This window comes from Serinus canaria, chromosome 22 (assembly GCF_022539315.1).
Source record: "Serinus canaria isolate serCan28SL12 chromosome 22, serCan2020, whole genome shotgun sequence".
NCBI classification, from domain to species: Eukaryota; Metazoa; Chordata; class Aves; order Passeriformes; family Fringillidae; genus Serinus; species Serinus canaria.
The window spans coordinates 4,366,203-4,387,380 of record NC_066335.1 but is presented as its reverse complement, the minus strand read 5'-3'; the positions used below and the strand labels follow the sequence as shown (position 1 = coordinate 4,387,380).

At 43.5% G+C, this 21,178-nt stretch overlaps 1 protein-coding gene across 1 annotated transcript; it reads left to right on the top strand.

Moving 5' to 3' along the window:
• Nucleotides 1-945: 945 nt before the first annotated feature.
• On the top strand, nt 946-20,309 carry ADRA1A (adrenoceptor alpha 1A). The gene is made up of 3 exons (XM_009097717.4): nt 946-1,202; nt 2,358-3,992; nt 14,912-20,309. The coding sequence occupies exons 2-3, from the start codon at nt 3,110-3,112 to the stop codon at nt 15,418-15,420; spliced, it is 1,392 nt and encodes a 463-aa protein (XP_009095965.1). The 5' UTR covers nt 946-1,202; nt 2,358-3,109; the 3' UTR covers nt 15,421-20,309.
• Nucleotides 20,310-21,178: the final 869 nt, after the last annotated feature.

The window sequence follows — 21,178 nt, the reverse complement described above, 5'->3', positions numbered from 1 at the left end:
TTTTTGCCCCCTCACTTTGCCGTTTCTTCTCATGGGGTTTTTTCCTCTCTAACAGACAGCAAATGGTGTAGCTGGAGCTGCCATAAGAGTGACTACACTGTCCCAAACTCTTTGCCCAACCTGCACAAATTGCACATTCCTGGGAGCTGCTTTTTAAATTTTTCCTCCAGTAGCAATGGATATCACAGAAGCAAGCAGGCACTCTGAATTTGTTGGACCAGTGATCAGGGCTGCTGACAAGCGCAGATCTGCTTCCAGCACTCTCCTGGGGGAATCTGAACATCTCTCAAATTTACCTCTGTCTGTGAAACTCTTGAACCCAAAACCCTAAACTTTCCCTCTCAAAGTTACTGCCCAGGAGGAGGAGATGGAGAGTCTGTCATGCAAGAATAGGCACATAGTTCTTCTTCTTCTTCCTTGTGGCTACAGGGTTTGCTGGTCTTTGGTTATGAAATCCCACTCTGTGCCCCCTTCACTTCAGGACATCACTTTTGTATCTGTTCTTCATTTGCGACTTTGGACACGTCTGGTTTTTTTAACTGCAATTAAAAGCCATGTGAAAAATCAATCTCCCTTCAACAGCACATTCTGCTGGAGGAATTTCCTCCTTAAACCCCGATCTCCAGTCAGCTGTGCTTTGTCCCACCATGTAGAATCCCCAGGCAGTGTGTCCTGACTTCTTCTCCTTGTTCTGTTTGTCCTGCAGGAAATTGTCTTTTTAGATCCTAAAAATTTTGTGTTAACTCATGAACAGTTTGTTATCTGCCTTCCACTCTCTGGTCTCTGCAGGAGTTCGAGTGGAAAAAAAAAAAAAAAAAAAGAAAATATTTTAAACCACACTTGAGAGTGCTCTTTCTTTCTGGACAATACGGGAGTGCTAGTGAATTACGGTAATGGTAAGACTACTGCTCTGCTACATAGCAGAGCAGCGAAGTTCCTGCTGCTCCTTGGCAGTGTGGAGCTGAGCACGGAACGGGACACGGATCCCTCCAGGGAGCCTGGAACCAGCCCCTCACAGCCGCGGGATGCAGGGAATCAGCTCCACTGCCAGCTGCTGAAATACCAGTGGGGCAGTAAAGGGAGCAAAGCAGAGGATTTCCAGGCACGGAGCCCCATCCCCGCATGAAAGAGGAGCCTGCTGTGCTGAGAATCTCCTTCCCAGATGCTCACAGGAACTGTGCTGCCTTCTGAAGACTGAAGAGGTGGGTGTGGGGCAGACAGAGCAGCTTGGGGTCTGCTCTTCCCAGCACCAGCTATTTCCACAGGCTGGGCTTTATTTGGTAATGATCACAATTATAATGCTCAGAGATGCTCAGTGCAACACTCCCTTTTCATGTATGTGCTTAGATATTCTGTCCTTTTCTTCCTTGGGATTATTCCTCAACTTGTTTTATCTGGTGGGAAAGTGGGAAAGAAAATAAGATCCAATTTCATTTTAGTGTACTGAAGTAAAATACCCACAGTGTGATACCTACCCATCTCCCCCTTCCCCCCTCCTCCCTGCCTGTGAACTGGGAATTTTGGGGCTTCAGAGTTTGAAATGCTTTTGCCTAAGGGAAAGTTCAGCATGAAGGTTTGGAAATGGGACAGTTGTTGCTGCTTAAAGCACAATCTGAGGGACTCATTCCAAAGGACACTTAGAGAGTGTCCTTCATCTGGGGTTTTACACCCACAGTATTAGTGGTGGTTTTCCACCTCTGATTGATAATTGGGATGGAAATTCTATATCCACATGGAGATGTTGGGAAAGGTTTTGCAGCTCCCACTTGCAGCTCTCCTCTCTATGCCCCTCAGGTCTCAGTTCCCAGGCTAGTCCTCACTTTTCCATCTGAGGTACCTTTTCTCCATATTTAGTCAGCAAAGGCTGAGCTTGGCTTCCAGATACCCTGAAATGTTGTGTCACTCACTAGGAGGCTTGCTTCTTGCAATGTCTTCTGCTTGGCTTTGGAGCTGCTTTTTCTTATAGATTTTCAAAATTGGCAGCTCAGCTGGACTAACACTTTAGTGGGGAAAAGTCTCGCTTAATAAAGAAACCTGAGATTAAATTCTGAGCTTCTAAATCTGCTGCACAATTTGTATAGTCCTGAATTGTGTCCTGCAGGCTTCTGTCTTTCCTAGAACTGGTCTCTGCAGGTGATAATAAGCCCCATAAAAAAGGGAAAATTCAGGCAGGAAAACACACTTGGATCTCTCAGTTGTTGTTAAACAGTGCTGGGCTGGAAAAGGTTGGTTCCACTGGCTGGAGCCAGCCTGAGGAAAGCACCCTAAAATAGCCTCCTGCTCTATTCATATATGGGAAACCTAGCAGCGAGTGTGGCTTCTGGGAATCGCATTGTTCCTGTTTTTGTCTTCTCCAGGGGGTTGAGGATCTGCAGAGAGCACGAGACCATGGCCCTGTGCACACGGCAAACTCCACTCTTCCCCTCAGAGCAAGCCAGGAGCTGATGTATATGAACTTTAATTTGCAGCCCAGGACCTCGACTGATGAGTGCTTCACATATGGAAAGCTCTGACTGACAGCCTAAACCCTGGATGGGGCATGATGGGCATGTCAAACAAAATTGCTGAGCAGACACAGCAGCAACCTCCACCCAGTCAGGTTTCTAAGACAATTTTAAGGCAGAATCAGGACTAACACCAGGCAATTAAAAGCATCAGTGATTTCCTCTCAGGAGAAGCTAAATTGGAAACCCTTTGGAATATTTACTTTCCTTAAATACAGAACCTTCCCCAAAAGGTTATTTGAAATTATTTGAACCTGCAGCTCCAGTATTTCCTATCACATAGCCCTGGAAAGTGGGACAAACAGCCTCAGGTTTTTGTAGCCCCACTTGTGCACCCTAAGGAAAATGCAGGAGTTAAATTTGACTTGGAACTGGTGAGTATCAACCATGTTATTCTGGTGAAAGCTTAGGAGCAAGGGTAGGTTTTCTAATATGTTTCTGGATCTTTCTCATTGCTGCTGGTGCTGCAGTTCTAAAACATTCTTCAAAACTCTTTTCCCCAGCAAGACTAAGGAAATGTTGCCTATAGGACCTTCCTGATCTTGTCACTGTTCCTGCCTGGAAAGGGGGTGAAGTTCAGCAGCCTCACATGGACATTACCAGCCATGGCTTTCCTTCCTGGAAACTCCTCCGAGTGCTCCAACTGCACTCACTCTGTGGAGCCTGTGAACATTTCCAAGGCCATCTTACTGGGTGTTATTCTAGGGGGGCTGATTGTTTTTGGGGTTTTGGGTAATATCCTGGTTATCCTGTCCGTAGCCTGCCACAGACACCTCCAGAGTGTCACCCACTATTACATCATCAACCTGGCTGTAGCTGACCTCCTCCTGACTTCTACCGTCCTGCCCTTCTCAGCTACCATGGAGATTTTGGGCTACTGGGTCTTTGGGAGGATCTTCTGCAACATCTGGGCAGCTGTTGATGTGCTTTGCTGTACTGCTTCCATCATGAGCCTCTGCATCATCTCCATCGACCGATACATCGGGGTGAGCTACCCACTGAGGTACCCCAGCATAGTGACAGAGAGGAGGGGCCTCCTGGCCCTGTTGTGTGTCTGGGCACTGTCCTTGGTCATCTCTATTGGGCCCCTTTTCGGCTGGAAGGAGCCAGCCCCGGAGGATGAGACTATCTGCCAGATCACAGAGGAGCCTGGCTACGTCTTGTTCTCAGCGCTGGGCTCCTTCTACCTCCCCCTGATCATCATCCTGGTGATGTACTGCCGGGTCTATGTGGTGGCCAAAAGGGAAAACAAAGGGCTGACCTCTGGGCTGAAGACAGAGAAATCCCATTCCGAGGAGGTGACTCTCCGCATCCACCGCAAAAACATGCCTGGTGCAAGAGGCTCTGCACCCAACCCCAAGAGCAAGCACCACTTCTCTGTGCGCCTGCTCAAGTTCTCAAGGGAAAAGAAAGCTGCCAAGACCCTGGGAATAGTTGTGGGATGCTTCGTTCTCTGCTGGCTCCCATTTTTTGTAGTAATGCCTCTTGGTAAGTAGAGCTAATCCCTGTGTGTATTCCAGCACCTTCTGGACAGGGAGGGTTGTGCTTGTGGCTGGGTGGCGTAACGCTGATCAGAAAAGCTCTGAGGGAACAATTTTGTACTGCAAAGCTGTCAAAAATATAAAACACTCACCACCACAAAGCAGGGCCCATGAAAAAACCGCGAGTGTTAAATTAGACAGAATCTGATCTCTGGTGATGAGAAACAAAATTCTGAAAACTAGGGAAGCAATCTTGTACTTTTTCGGCATAGAAAATTCTCTTTTGTGAAGTAGAGCAGATATTTGTGACCATCTTTGCTATGGAACAGGATCTTTAAGGGTTTGTGTGTTTATGTTTGCAGCCAGGTGACTTAAACGTGTGAAAGGTCATAATATAAATTCATTCAGGGTTGAAGTAGCTGTTCACAGACCTCCTGAAGTGCTCAGCATTGATGATTCCCACTCTAAGGAAAAAATATCTGCTTCTTATCAGGAAATTCATCCTGTGAGATACCATAACTCCAAGCAAAGTTAATCTTTTAATCCAATTTTTCATATAACCAGTCAGGAGACATCAGTGAGGGTCCTTCCAACTAATTTTATACTGCTCTGGATTGCAACTTTTCTGGGAACTCATTGAGCCCACTGGCCAAACACTGGCTCAGCCACCATGCTGGAGGTGAATATTTATTCTCCAGTTGTCATTCCAAGTGGAGCAAAGTTGAGGATTTGTTCTGCTTTGCTGGAATATAAAGAAGTAATTAGAATTTTAATTAAACCTTGCTCAGTTACCTTTGATGCAGTTGCAGGATGGAAAAGCAGAATACTAATTCCATACCTATAGCTGAGGGTGAGGGACATGGCTCATCACACTGAGCTGGGCTCTGCCATTAAATATTAGGTTTTTCAAACATGGAAACTAAAATCTGTGACTTGCTCAATTTCAGGGCTTCTCCTATGGAAAGGGTTTATGCTGTACAGGAAAAATAAAGTAAGGTTTTATGGAAGCTTCAGTTAGTAAGACAACAATATGGACAATTCAGGAAAGGTAAAACAGTCTTACCTAAACATGAAAATAAAGATTTGGGGATTTTATTTTCCCTTTTTTTTTTTTTTTTTTAAATTCTGTTTTTTCAAATTTTAATAAACAACTGTTCTTTTTCAATTAACCCCTACTGGGCTTTACCAAGATTTATCAAGACACACAAAAACCTGTTGTTAATGTGAAAAAACCCAAAAATTCGGAATTTTTTCCTCTTGATCAATACTGGGAAGTGCTGGATTGGAACTCTTTCCTAAGGAGAAGCCCTCAAGGGCCTTGCTCATGCTGGCCAGGATGTCAGCACGATGAAATGCTGCTTGCCAAGATGACTGAAACATACTCAAAAAGGGTTTGAGAGAATGCATTAAATACACTTTTCATCTGCAAATGTGATTGTCCACACAGAACTGCTGTTAATTAATTTTCTTTGCATTTAACAAATCTTCTGGGTTCCAGCTTTGTATCCTCCTTTGATCCCTTGTAATGAAACTCTGGAGGGTTTTTTTTCTCTTTTTTGGGGAGGTTACAGGGTCTTTTTAAAGCATATATTATAGGGCTTTCAAAACCTCTTTGCTGCTTTTGTTTAAGGACAAAAAAAAATATTAAATAGATGAGTGGCACTAAAAAGGTCCTCAAAAAAGCCAAGGACTCATTTTGAGGCAGGGCACTTTCCAAAAGATAAGAACCACTTTCAGGTCTGTCCTTTACCCAGGCCCAGTTGGGATAGGGAAGTGATCCTGACAGCGTCTTGGGGTCCTGTCAGGATCTGACTTTCCAGCAGATGTATAAAATCCTCCCTGTTGAAACCCTGATGGAGGCTCATAGCATACACAGCTGGGCAATCAGAACCTGACCAGCTCTGCAGCTTTGTGGCCATGGGACCAAAACAGACCAAAACATGGTCCCATCAACCAATTCTGGAGGGATTTGGCTGATGTGGAGGTGCTGTGCCGGGACATAATTTATAGGTGGACTTGGACCGCTGGACTCAATGATCCAAGATATCTTTTCCAACCTAAATGCCTATAATTCCATGATTTCATCAGCCAGACCATTCCCAATGCAGGTCACCCACAAGACAGATATTCTTAAACTGCTAAAGAAACTTCTTCAGACAACTGTGCTCATCATTCCATTCATCAAAACTTCCCTAAACCTAGATTAATTTCATTGTAATCTACAGCACCTTCAAGATTTCCACATCTATTAATATCCACCCTACCAGCCAAGAACTCCTTCCAAGCAAGAAACATTAGTTTTACGGAGAGCATCATAAAGCAGGGTGGAAGCCTTTGAGGTGTAGGTATGGGAAGGGCAAGAGGGATGGAAAGATATCAAGAAAAACGCAATATTCATGTTGGCTGATGTTGCTGAAAATAACCGGAGAAACAATTGGAGTATCCCTGCCATAAGAAATTATTTGAATTGAAACTGGAGAGTAAAGGTACCAGTTGCAGTCTGTGTAAGGAATGTTTTTTTCTCTTAGTATCTTGGATTAAGTTTCATTCCAAAGGTTCTGTGCAAAATCCTTCAGCCCAATAATCCAACACACCTTCTTCTCACTTGGCTTGAAGTTTGTGGAAAAAACCAGGAAATTATAATCCTGTTGTAGGAAAATAAGTGAGGCCAAGATTTGCTTTTCAAAACTTCTGTAACACACAAGGTTGTCAGAGCTTTGGTTTCCACTGGTAGAAGTCAGGTTTTCATTCCTGTGAGCAGAACCAAGCAGAGCTGACATCAGTGACAGCTTCAATTAACAGTTCAGTGACCACCAGACAAACACAAAATAACAAAACAGAGACAGGAAAAAGCAGCTTTGAGCCTGTCTGCATCTCTTAGAGAGGGTTATGGAGAAAAACCTGAGCTTATCTGCAGCTCCTGGGCCGAGGGGCAGGGGGTTTGTGGGGAGAGGCTCAGATGCAGCTCCATCTGGGCAATCAGGGCTTGTTGGGCTCTGGCATGCCTAATTACAAGCGGCATTTTTGGCTTTTTGTTCTTCTCTTGAAATTTCTAGAAAGGGATATAGGATATATGTAGATAGATGGACAGAGGTAGAAAGACTCAGAGCTGGAAGAGACTAGAAATCAGTGAAAGCTCCCAGTGATGGAAACTTTTCATGTTACAAGTGATAGAACAGACCTTGTCCTGTAACTGGAAGACATTTATATGTTGTTCTGGGAATTCTTCAAAAGGTTTTCTTTCAGCAAGATAAAAGACAGTGCTTGGAGGTTGTTCTGAAGGGAAACATGCACAGAATGGATGGAAAAAAGGGTTGGAGGTGTTGCAAAAACGGTCCTGGCCTGGGACTAATGATTTATCTTAACAAATTCTCAGAAGAGAACAAGTTCTCAGAGCTTTGCTTGTGGTCTATTTTCTGTGCATCAACTTGCAGGTGTTGCTTTCCAAAGCTGGAAGAAATAAAAAGGGAGAGTCTGAGCTAGGAGGCCACAGGGGAAAAAATCTGAAACTGTGCAAGGGAGAGGAAGAGTTTTAGCATTTGTCAATCATTCTTGTGATTAAGAAAGCAAAAAAGAGGATCTGCTGGAGGGTGTCTGTGTTTGTGGTCTAGAAGTAAATTAGTCTTGTGAACTGACACAAACACTGTCAAGGGAATCCTCTAATCCAGTCTGCAGATGGTTTCTATTTACTATTTTGTGGTATTTTTTTTTAACAGAGTCAAAGAGGACCACTCTCATTTCATTAGACATAAACCAGAAAAATAAAGTGCATTTTTCCGTCTCTGCTGTTGACACAACATGACCTCTCAGAGGGTCACAAGGCTCAGAGTAGCAACACACATCAACACAGACTCCCCACATTAATATTTCTGTGTTCTCTCAGTTAGAGAGAAAAAAAAGATATAAAAGTGGAAGAAAACCCTCAGAATAAAGCCCCAGCTTTTTCTCTGGATCCCAGGTCAGGGAGAGGAAGAATGCTTGCACTCCTTGAGTCACAGAGCGCAAGAGTGTGTGTGAGTTAAATCATTGAATGGGGAGAATTTCAGCCAGAAAGATAAACAGACAAGATATTTCCATGGCAAGGGGTTTTTTGGGTTTTTTGCTGTTCACAAGGGGCATTTTTCATAATCACAGACTGGAAAGGCACTGTTGGTCTGGGTCAATATTTCAGCTAATGACAAAGATCCCATGGACATCCCTGGGCTAACATTTCTCCACCATTCCCAAATCCTGAAATGTGTCCCAGTGACTGAAAACAAAGGAGGGGAGGAATCAATATTAAAACCCATTTATACTAAAAACAATGGAGGGAAGATCGATCAGCTCTGCTCTGTTTTGAGAGCCACTCCCATGGCTCTCCTGTGTGTGTCACCTTTCACAGGAGCCTCATCCTTGTCTCAGAATTTCCCTCCTCATGCAGCCACCACCTTCAAGTCCCCAGAGTGAAGGAAGCAGGAGTGTCATTTTCCACTTGCTCTCAAATGCCACAGCACAATTCAGGGTTGAGGAGTGATGGAAAGGCTGTGGTGAGTGATGCTCCCACCCCACTGAGCAACTGTCAGGATTTGTCTACAATTTGGATAATGGGAGAGGTACTTGGCTCTTGCTGAAGGAGATAATTTCTTGCTTCTGACTCCAAGGATTCCAAAATCATGACAGACAAAAAACTCATGAGGCAGCCTGAGACTGACTCAGATTCTCAAACTATTCTCTGGTTGTTTTTTTTTTTTTTTAATTTTTAAAGGAAAATTATTGTTTTATTTTAAGTTAATGACTTCAAGAGTGAGGGCTTCAGGGCAAATATCAAATATCTCCAAAATGTCAACAATGGGATCCAGACCCATTCCACTGCAGTAAGAGCTTGGGAACTGGAATTGGAGTGACAATTACATTGATTTGTGAAACAATATGATTGTTTGGGTTCATATGGGTAACAAAACCTCAGTTTACCTTCCCATGGTTTTTTATCAGCTTTCTAAATCTGCAGCTGCCCACAGCAAATCTGGAAATAGTTGCTTGCTGAGACATTTCCCAGAAATATCATCCATCCTAAGTGGGTACAATATGAAACAGAGCATAAATTAGGTCTGAAATAATCCAAATCGTCAGAGCAGTGTTCCCAGACTGACCCATTCCTGCTGCCTGACCTTTTCACCTCTCACCTGTGCCCAGACACCCTCATGGTGCCGCAGAGAGCTGAATTCTGGGCTTTGGGAGGGAAAACCAACTCGCTCCTCCTTCTATGTCTATTTATTATACATCAGCAATAGCCAAGCACAAAGTCCCTCTCATTTTCCTTCAGGAGTAGCCACCATATTCTAGGCCCTGGGGAGGCACAGCTGAAAAGTGCAAGACTTCCTCACATCACCACTTTTTTTCTGTACTGGTTGTGTTAATTGGATCATTTCCTACTGTACAACGGTTCCTTGACACCACTTTTTGTTCCATTAAAAAATACTTCCCATGAGGGAACAATAAGAGCATATAGGAGAGGTCACGTGTGTACAAGGGGCAGCTTTCAATCTCTGCAGCAACATATATATATATATATATATGTGTGTGTGTGTGTGTGTGTATATCTTATATATACTTAGATATACTTATTTTTATAAGTACACCTTCCAGAGGGTGGATTGAATCATAGCCTGAGATGCAGTACAGAACACTTAGGTAATAAAGTTTAGAGCTAACACTGGGCTTGGGAATACAAAATGCAGCATATTTATCAATGTTTGTAGAGCCATGAGAGATTAGGGAGGCCGTGGTACACAGTTAATTCCCTTTGGAATATCATTACTCCTCTGTGCTTCATCCTCTGGGTCTTTATGGCTCTGGAAGACATGATGCCCTCTGGAATGACTGCTTCAAGGCAGATCCCAGGACCTGAGTTTTGAGCTTTGTTTCCCTGTAACCAGAGCACTCTTCCTGTTCCCAGCGCAAAGGGGCTTCAAGAGCTGGAGAGGGACTTGGGACAAGGGAATTACAAAATAAGCGGAAATGGCTTCCCGATACCAGAGGGTAGGGTTAGATGGGATATCAGATGGTTCCCTGGGAGGTGGTGAGGGTCTGGGAGGGAATTCCCAAAGAAGCTGTGGCTGCCCCAGATCCCTGACAGTGCCCAAGGCCAGGTTGGACAGGGCTTGGAGCACCCTGGGATAGTGGAAAGTGTCCCTGCCCATGGCAGGGAATGACACTGGATAGTTAAGGTTCTTTCCAACCCAAACCATTCTGGGATTCTCTATGGACACAACCCTGACCTCCCCCATGCACTGAAGCAGTATCATCCCCACCTGACCTCTGTGCTATGTCTCAGTCACCATATTTAAGCTACACAAAATAAAAAGAGGGGAAAAAAGCAGCAAACCTAAACAGAGCTGCAAGATTCAGTAGCAGAGATGGATTTGTAGTAGAGATGGATTTATAGCTGAGATGGATTTGTAGCACAGATGGGTTTGTAGCTGAGATCGTTTTCAACACCAAAAAGGGTTGATGGGTCACACAAATATACGGGATCTGATTCCTATGGTGCTGGCAGCAATGATGCAGAGTAAATAACACATGTTATTACAGTCTGGCAGGTTCCAAAACCCACTCTGCTGTCCATCAGTGAAATGATGCATGACATCAGGGCTGGTTTTTAAACAACCCATAATCAGGCAGCTCTTATGACAAATGACAAAGTCAAATAATAGTTTTGAGAATGAATTAGCACTTACTCACAGGAGGGATGTGGCAAACTTACTTCTCAGAGCTGAAGAAATTTCCAGCTGAAAAACTGGAAGATAAAAGATGTGGGAACAAAATGCAATCCTGACACTTCCAGGGATGAGTGATGAAATACTTAATGGCAAAAGATCTCGGGAGGCTCATAGTACATTTTATTTTATTTACTTTTACAAGAAGCAATTGTATTGTGCTACTGACACTTGAGTCTCCTCAACATTTTGAAAACAAAGCCAGAATTGCAGAGTCATTTACTCAATCCATGATTCAAAATGCTTTAAAAGACCCCTTGAAAGTTTCCTTACTGTTCCTCCAGCACAGACTGCAGGGGGACAGCATAAGGTGAAGCCTTTAAACTTTAATCAGGTTTGCTGCTACTTACGACCTAATTCCTGACAGTATGCAAAGGAAGATATTAAGACCAGTGAATAGCACAGAGAATTAATTTCAAGGGTGAAAACATAATATATTAGCTGCTGTTTACTCTCCAGCTCTCCTAGAGGACACCTGAATGGCATCTGTGATTCCAACTGGTCTGGAGTGAGAGGACTAGAAAAATTTGCTCTGAGAATTAGGTGCAAAAATTCTTCTTTCTCAGCCCTGGCTGATGGTGTCCGGGTGTCCAAACTTTAACTGACATGAACTGGCAGTCACCAAATGGTCAAGGATTTAATGGAAATGTTCATCCCAGCTCCACCTGCTTTCCCTGTGCTCACTGCTTTGTACAGCATGTGTACCATACACCCTAAAAAGACATAATTCAACATGCTTGTTTAATCTCATGATTAATTATGGTCATTGTTTAAAAAAAATCCCACAAAATCTTTGTTTTATTTCTCCTTTGAGTTCATCTGACCTGAGCTGTCCATTCTGAGAGCTCAGCACTGAACAAACTACTTTGTCACCAGGTTTGAAAATGCCTCCTGCTCATTACCAGATCCATCAGCCACTGAGATTGATCACAACATCAGTGAATATTAAAGGTTTGCAAGAAAGGGACACATTCTTAGGATTCTGTGGGGAGGAACACCACTCCTCAAGGATTTGGAAAATAAGATATTTTTCCCCTTTTCCTAGCTACTCAGGTAGCCAACAGGAAAGGTTAGGGAATATTTCTGAGCTACAGAGGTAACTGTGTGGCTGCAATAGAAGGACAGAGATTTTGGTGGCCCCTGAGTGTCAAACACACCCTAGAGGGAGGCTGGAGGGAGAGTTTTTACCAGGGCATGCACTGATAACACAGTGCATGGCTTTGGGGTGAAGGAGGGTACACTTGGATTAGTGGGAAGAAATTCCTCCCTGTGAGGGTGGTGAGGGACTGGGATGGATTTCCCACAGAAGCTGTGGCTGCTGCATCCCTGGAAGTGTCCATGGGCAGGTTGGAGCACCCTGGAATAGTGGAAGATGTCCCTGCCCATGGCAGAGGGCTGGAATTAGATGATCTTCCATTTCCCTTCCAATCCAAACAGTTCCATGATTATCTGAAAGCCAGTGTGCAGTGGGATCTGTAGATAGCAAAGTCTCTGTGCTGTTAAAGCTCCTTCATTTTCTTTCACTGTGTGTTATTCCAAGGCAGCAACGAGTGTCTCCACTGATGAACCAAAAAAGGCTACATTAATAAATTAACATGCAGATCCCACCCCACAAAAAGAGCAAGGGACAGACTCTGACACTGGCTGTTTTCTATTTTTATCAGACTTTGGCACAGCCCTTGCATTCCATCTGGAGAGAGCAAGAAGTTGCAGCAAACAGGAATTGTTATTATTTACCCATTTTTACACTTGGCCTCACACTGATTCCATAAACTGGGATTTCGTTCACCTTTTCTCACACCACAAAATAGGAAAGCAGCAGATACACAGCATTTAAATGAGGAAACAAACCAAAAAATTGAGCATGATTTGGGCATTTAGAAGCTTTTCGTTATTTTTCATCTGCCAATGACTTCAGCCAGAAAGTTCTTTGAGAATGTTATTTAGCTGTTTTTTACTAAAGGAGAGAAGCATTATTTTGCTGAGAAAAAATTTAGGTTGTGGACATGTGTGCTTGCTTGTGCTTCACTGCAAAACTGCATTTGTTTTCTTTAGCAAAATCTTTTTGGTCTTAAAATCTGTTTGATATTGAAAGTAATAATGAAACTGCTCTACCTGGGCCAGCTTGGAGCAACCAGAAGCTACCACAGAGGCAGTGAGACCCATGCTTGGTGCCCAGGTTATAGCTGAGGTTGCAATCAGAGGTTCAGCTGCCCCAGGACAGAGACAGAGCTCCTGTGGCATGTTCTGCACTGCCTGGGGAAGTGACAGATTTAGGAAAGGCTTAGTGCCCCCAAAGAGGCTCCAAGAGAGCTGGAGAGGGACTTGGGACAAGTCCTGGAGGGACAGGGCAAGGGGGAATGGCTCCAAACTGACAGAGGGGAGGAATGGAGGGGGTATTGGGAAGGAATTTCTCTGTGAGGGTGGAGAGGGGCTGGGATAGAATTCCTAGAGCAGCTGTGGCTGCCCCTGGATCGCTGGAAGTGTCCAAGGCCAGGCTGGACGGGACTTGGAGCACCCTGGGGTAGTGGACAGTGTCCCTACCCATGGCAGGGGGTGGCACTGGATGGGTTTTAAGGCCCCTCCCAACCCAAACCAAACTGCGATGATCCTGACTTGTTGTCACTTCTCTGCTGCTGTAGCACACACACACCACCTGGTCCGAGGTCAGAAGCTCCTGCAAGGCTTCTCACCCTGTCCCGTGTCCTGTTCCCTCCCTGACAGCAGTGTCCCTGGGCCATGGGCTCTGCTCAGGGCGCAGAAGCTGGTGCCACCACAAGATTGCTCCACGTTACCCCGCCGATCCCGTGTTCAGCGGGATGAACTGGTTTAATTACCCTGCACCAGGAGTGTCTCTGGCCCAGGCAGGATTTTGATGCATTCCCACACAGGCTAAACCACCCTAAGAATTGTTCGGCCACTGGAAAGCATTTGCTGAAGGGCTGCAGCTTTGTTTGACAAAGACAGAGGAAAAAGGGCGGAGCAGTTGAGCAGCTCTCAGATTTCAATCAGGGCATCCTCAGAGAGCATTAACAGCTTTTCCTCTGCCACGAGGGGTCAAGGCAACAGATCAATCCCTGCAAAGCTTAGGAGCTGCTCCCAGATATGGTTAAACTGCAGAGGATGATGGATGTATTGATGCCTGAAGCTTCCACAGTATTTCTTTCCACATGCTTACAGGTTTTCCAGGGGAAGCATGAAGACAAGCATTTGTCAGTGCTAAAAGTCTTGTTTATTACAAATTTGAGTATAAATTACAAAACAAGTAAATTTTGTTTCTGGGAGGTTTTTTTTATTTTATTTTTGGGTTTTTTTTAATAAAATCAAAGATTTGGCATTAGGAAAAATGTTTGCAAGATTTTAAATCAGCAGATAACTCATCATTCTATAGAAAAAGAAATGCCTAAGAAATTTCTTTACTAAGAAAGCAGTAAAGAAAGTTCTTGCTCTTTGAATCATCTTTCGAAGGTAACATTGCAAGTATATATCAGAATATGTGTGTATATAAATAAAAATATTTTTTTAAAAAAATTAAAATTTTAAAATACATACGCACACCTCATGGCTGCCTATGAGAGCCTCCCCAGTGTTCCTTGATATGAGAAGGAAATTTCTTTTAATTTCTCCCAATTTTAGATGCATTCCATGTGGCAGGGTATGGATGGTTAGATTTTCTGCAGGTTTCAGGGAATATCAGTACCTAATACTTCCTAATTTCAAAGACTTTTAGCTGTAACACAGTCAACTCTAATCCCTTTTTTCTCTAACCCTTCTGAAATGGTGGGCTTTTCTTGCCATCTGAAGCCCCTTGTGATGACCTCCAAGATATTGCTTTCATTTGGGTAATTAATCTTGAATTAGGAGTCCCTGAGGAAGGAATTTTTCTCTATCCCTGGAATCAGCCCTCTGGCTGCCTCTCTAGCTGTAAATGGGAATATAATTCTTGTAATTATAAAATAGCTCTCTTGACTTGGTTTCCGATGGAACATCCATGTAATTGTATGACACCACAGATCCTGAAACACTTGTTCCTGCAGGAATTGTGTTTCTAATCATAATTTTTCCAAGACAGAACAGAATCCTATTTATTTTTTCCAGTGTTTTAGTTTCTTTGGTTACCTGCAATTCCTCACTGCCTCTGCCCTAACACTCTGTGTATTTTCCATTTTAGGCTCTTTCTTTCCTGCAATCAAACCCCCGGACACACTTTTTAAAATAACATTTTGGCTGGGATATTTAAACAGCTGCATCAACCCCATCATCTATCCTTGCTCAAGTCAAGAGTTCAAGAAAGCGTTCCATAACGTCCTGAGAGCTCAGTGCCTCCTGAGGAAGCAGCCAGCAATGAAGCAAACCCCCAGCTTCAACCTCAACCATCCTGTAGGCCAGAGCATGGAGAGTGGCAAAGGGGTGGTCAGGATCCCTGTGGGATCAGGAGAAACCTTCTACAAGATTTCCAAGTCAGACGGGGTCTGCGAGTGGGAGATCTTCGCCATGCAAGGCATGCCCACCAAAAATGCTGTTTCCAAAGACTGCACAGCTGCCAAAGCCAAGAGCAAAGGGTTCCTGCAGGAATGCTGCTGCGCAGGCACTTCAGGGAGTTTTGTCCATGAGAACTGCAAAGTGCCAACCATTAAAATCCACTCGATCTCCCTGAGCGAGAGTGGGGAGGATGTATAACCAGTTGGGTGTACCAGGCTGGCAGCTTGGGGACCTCATGGGATGTCACTCTTTCTATGGGGAAGTAGGAATAGGCATGATCATTGAAAGGATCTAGGTATGAACAGGTGAAACAAGGCCAAATCTTTAGAGGAAGGATGTCTGTGAGTGCTGGGAGCATGAATGGAGCCCCTCAAAGATAGTGCATGGCTTCAGTGGATGTTATTCTGAGAGTCCAACATCTGCCAGGTGTTTCCTTGGCAATTAAAAGCTTTATCCCTTTATTCTCCTCCTTTAAAGTTCCCACTGCTCTCATTTAGGCCGTGGAGGAGAAAGCGAGAACCACAAAGACCCTATGCTGATTTCAGCCTCGACACTCTCTGGCAACTCCACCTTCAGAGCCATTTTGTGATTCCACCCTTCCCCATAAAGCCAAACCTCACCTGTGGATTTCAGTCAACTCCATGGCCAAGGAAAACTTGATCCAAGTGACTGCGCTTCACCAAGCTTCAGAGACCAAGGAGAACTTTTCCTTTTTGTACAATCAGCCTCCCTGATTTCCACACCATACCAAATGAAAATTTGCATGTGTGCCTGGTATGTTCAGGCAATCCATGTGCCTTGATGCAGGTATAATAAAACTCAAAACTAGGTAAGTCCTTGTCAAATAAGGCTCAAAGAACTCATTTGCATTTATCCTTTTGGTTTTCATCTTCTGAGTCCATCAGGAACCTGCTGAAAGGCTCAGTAATTCTTTGCTCAGGTACTTGATAGCCAGATCAGTGCCACAGTCACTGGAAAAACTACAGATATTTCCTGTCTCCCTGCCCAGTGTTTTTCCTGACTCCTTCAAGTCAGGAAGTGACCAAGTGCTCAAAGCTTTCTATGAGATCCTGGTACTCTGGAGTCAGTAATTTTCTCCTTGTTCTAAGCAGGGGGAGTTAAACATGTTGAAAGGCTTAAGGATGTCCATCCCCATGAGAAAGGACCATCCCTTGGGAGTTTGGGAGCAAAGCATTTGGAAGCATGTTATATTTTAATACAGCTAATCCAAATAAATAAATAAATGAGACGGCCAGCATCTGGAAGAAATAGTGGGAGGAATTCTCTGTACAATATTAGAAATAAGCCGCTCTTGACATAACTCCTCCTGAGCCTGCCAAGTAAGAATTCAGCTCCTTGAAACAGCACATGAGCCCCTGCTCTTGTCTGTGTCAGCTGCTGTGCTGAAGATCCACTGCCTTGAAAAGGGAAACGGCTCAAGATAAGATTCATTATCAGAGGACGGGGTCTTGAAACAACACCTTGGTGGTGTTGATGAGAAATCATTGTTTATTTATCTCTCACTCAGTATTAAGTCCCCAATGTAAAGAGGATTTGTCTCCTGTGTCTTTTATTTATGCACTCACAGAACACAAATCTGTCGCATGATCCCAGTTTTAGCTTAAATAAGAAATCCACCTCACACTTAAGGTTCTTCAGGCCTAGAATTTGAAGCTAAAAGTGTGGAAATACCATATAAGAAAATATTCTCATGGTACTTCAAGCCAAGAGCAAAAGGAGAAAAGCTGAAAATCTCATAAGAAAGTCATATGAGACTCATGGCCGAGGTTTCCAGTCTCACAGGGTTCAGATATGTGGGATGTGTATTTGGACAAAACCTGAATTTTGAAAAAAACTCCTTAAATTGAGCAAGACTGGCAAGATTTAAAATCTTCACTGCACACTCTTGGTGCCCAACCCTGTCTTATTCTACAACCAATACTTTTTTTATGACCAGTAAGACCCTTTTTGCTATATCTTCTTTGGAGTTGGGAGATTTACACAGGGTTGCTGCAGCAATTTCAGATTTATTGAGGTTTCACAGTGTCAGGCAAACAGTTGTTGTGGAGGTACACATGGAGGTTTCCACAACTGGATTCATATGAATCCAGAGCAATTCTGATGCAGCAATATAATCTGACCCTGTAAGATGAAGATAAATAAGTCAACCTGCTGCTGGCAGTGTCAGGATGGACATGGATGTAGCACAGTTCTCCTGCGTGGCAGAGACAGAGGTTGGAATAATGAAGTCTTGGTCTCATCTTCATCCTTTTTTTCTGTTACCAAATGGATTCTAAAGAATGTCTCTGTGTCCAGTTACTCTGAAAAGCTCCTAGTCCTCAGCATCAGGTGAGCCTGGTCCCAGCCACACCTCTGGTTTGGCTGCCAGGTTTTGCCAGCAACAACAAACACATAATTTGTTTGGCTCCCTCTGATAATTTCTGCAGGACAACTGCCCTGTTCCCTTGTTGCAAGAAGGGTCATTGGCACTTGTCATTTCGGTGGATATTTGGACTGGGAATTCTCAAAAACCATAGAAGGAGCTCTAGGAAACAGAAAAAAAAGGAGTGCACATTTAAGCAGCCCATTTTTTTTTTGTTATTTAAAGTGAACTTGGCACTGGTGAAAGAGCTGCAGTCACAGAGGCTAAATGTATCTGTTTGTCTTAAAGCATGAACAGGACAAGAGGTTTTCCCAGAGGCTGGACATCACTCATCACTTGTAAAACCTTTCCAGCATAAGGATTCTGTCATGTGAAACCTTGCAGGAGCACAGAGCAGAGATCAAAGAGTGGCCAGATGGGAAGTGGGAACAGTGGACTGCCAGGAGTTCCCCTCAAAGACACATCCAAGATCCACACTGACCTGTGTCCTGCCTGAAACCTCTGAAGGATGGCTCTGACATCCCACCATCCTCTCGGGTCAGGGTTTTCTGTTGGGAGTGACAGACAAGACTCCCATGTTGGGTGGAGCACCATCTCTGCTGCAAAGGGTTGAGAGCTGGAGCATCACAGAGATGACTCCTAACTTTCACAGCCTGAGGTGAAGGAGATCACCAACCCTTCTTTATCCCAGCGCAAGGAAAGTCCAGCTTCCACAGTCAATTCAGATACACTATCTGATGTTTTTGAGGCTTTGTGTACTTTGCAAGATTTTTCAAATCCAAAATATTTAAATTCTGCCCACCATCCAAATAAATGTCTTCTCATTTTTATATTCTTTGTTTCTCTCTGCCAACTCCAAGGTTAAATTGTGCATTGCGTAAAAGAATATTCTCCTTTGCCAGGCCTTAATGTACTGGAAATCCATAGCACTGAAAAGAAGAAAGATTTAGGCAGGAATATTCTTGCTTCTCTACTTGGAGTAAGCAAAAATAAATTTCACAAAGCTTCTTAACAAAATTTCCCTGCCTGACTTTTTCAATTTTCTGAAAGGCAACACTGACGGGCTGCAACATCTTATACTGATAGAAGTCAGTTAAAAAAGCTCTTTTTGCTTTGCTGAAGTGGAAGTGCCCAGTTCTAGATGTGCCTGTTGGCCTTGAGCTACTGTTGCTCAGTGGGGTTTTATTAGGCACTACATCTTAAAATAAAGCTACTCAGGCACAGAGCAACTCAGTGATCCATCCAGCAATGTTTCAGCTGTCCCAGGCTGAATCCATACTGGGTAATTAACTCCGCATCCTACCCAGAGATACCTTGATCCTCTTTCCTGTCTTAATATGGTTTGGATAAGAAAGACAATGTTGAAAACAAACTCGAGGGGACAGGCTTTTGACACCAATTTTTCCTGGATGATCTCTTCTGACAGCAGAGCCAAAGAGAAAAGCCAGTTGGTCTTCAAAGTGTTGCACTTAGCTCCAGGCAAATCTGGGACTTGCACCAGTGTTATCCTTTGCCAGAAAAAATCCAACAGGTCATGAGACAGCTGCTCTCACAGCAGCATCTGCTCTCTGCCCGCACCTCTCACACACTCTCAAATATTTGTGAAGGTATTTCCTATATGACTGCTACAAAAACCACAAGACACTAAAGAGGTAGCCTGTGGTGCTTTAAAATAAAGATCTTCCCCCCAGCTTGACAGATGTAATTGAGTCTCTGATTTCCCAGGAGGAGATGGAGCATTTGTCTCAAGGATTGGAGTGAAAAGTCATTCCTTCTCTGCAGAGCACACTGCATATTTCTCATGTTGACAAAGAAGGAGAAAATAGCAAATGTGAGCTAAGGGGAAATGAATTGCTGAGGAGGAGAGCTATGGATGGCAACCATCACGTGAGAAATAACACATCTGTCAGTCCCACAACAGGCTCAAAGCTCCACTTAATGAACATTTCTCTTTCAGTGCAACACTGGGTTCAAACCCAGGATGAGTAACAGCCTCTCCTTTATCATCATGGTAACATCAAGGTCTTTTTCAGAGTCAAAAACCTCCACATGTTAATAGTAAAAATAAACATGTTTTTACAGTGCACAACATCTCATCCAAAGAATGAGACTTTGTTGCATTAATCCAAATTTCTTATCAGGAGCCAAAATCCAGCCCTAGTAAACTGTTTTCTGAAGTAAGAAAACACAAACCTGCCTAGCATTTCAGCATATTCCCACTTTGAAAGCAAGTCCGCTCAGCCAATGATGGAAAACCTCCCTGAATTTCATAATTTCATTGAATACTCAATTCTTCCTGACAGTACGATTATGTGGATTTTTTTTTTCCAGTCTTTGGTTGCAAAAAAAATGGTTTTGGGGTTTTTTTCTCTTCTGCCTGCAGCAGCTTTTTGCCTGCATGTTGTATAAGTTTGGCTGGTTTTAAAAGATTTCTCCTGAAACAGGCACTGCATTTCAGGAATGGGGTATTCCTGTGTCATTGAATTTTCTACACGCTGTTTTCCAGATTTATCATGTTTGAAAAGTTCATGCTGGTCATTTCCCTGAACAAAATACTGAATGTATATGAAATCTTGCTAATGCAAACAAATAAATTATTGGGGGGAATGTGTACTTTGGGATATGTGAGCTGTAAGTCTGGTTTATTGATTGTTTCCTCCAAATTATTCATACAGATTTGTCTTCTCCCTTTCAACAAACATTTCAGACAGAGGATCAGGTAGAGATTCTTCCCAATGCTTCTGATCTTAGTTGGGTTTAGATTAGGAGCAAGGTGCAAAGCAAATAAAAGAATTATATTTCTACTGTAAAAAGTTGAAGTTCTTAAAAAATTTTGAACAACTTCATTTGGGCCCCAGGTCCTTACTCTGCTCTTTCAGTTTGCTTACAGTAAAACATCAGGTTCCAGATGAAATCCAGCTAATTTTGTTGTATTTGTTATAAACAAACACCAGCAGAACAATCGTCATCCACCCAAGAATGTAAATGGGAAAGACAAGTGCTGAGTTATTATTTCCTGATTTATAAAGGGAGAACTGAGACACAGGGAAGAAAAAGACAGATTTCAAAAACAGCTGATGCACCAGGAACCTCGAAAGCCCTGACTGTAGTTGCCTCTAGAGAAACCTTGGGAAATTTCATACAGGGAAACTCTGGGGTACACTTTCAATGAAAAAAAAATAAACCAAAATCAAACCTCAGTTGCCAGCTGAAATAAACAGGGCAGGAGATCTTTCTCCTTTAAATGCCTTTATTAAAAGTGATCAACTCAAGGTTGGGAGGCCCAACGGGTCTGAGGCTTCGCCATCGCAGCTCCCTGGAGTGACTTGGAGGAGGAGGCAAATGCAGTTTTGTCCACCAGGGAGCAGAGCTGGGGGGTCCGTCCTCACGAGAGCAGGTGGGGTTATATACCCCTGGATCCCAACTTCTGAGATTTCCATCTAGGGTACTGGCCCCAGCTGAGGTCTTCCTAACTTAGGGCGAGGGACAACTAAGGTTTTCAGTGTCTCTGCTGCCTTCTGACCTCACCCCTGATGTCCAGACACTACTTTGATCTCTAAATTCCATATTGGC

Coding starts and splice junctions, on each gene's coding strand:
- ADRA1A (XM_009097717.4), top strand. CDS start 3,110: ATGGCTTTCCTTCCTGGAAACTCCTCCGAGTGCTCCAACTGCACTCAC. Junction 3,993..14,911: donor TTTTGTAGTAATGCCTCTTG/GTAAGTAGAGCT, acceptor TTTCCATTTTAG/GCTCTTTCTTTCCTGCAATC.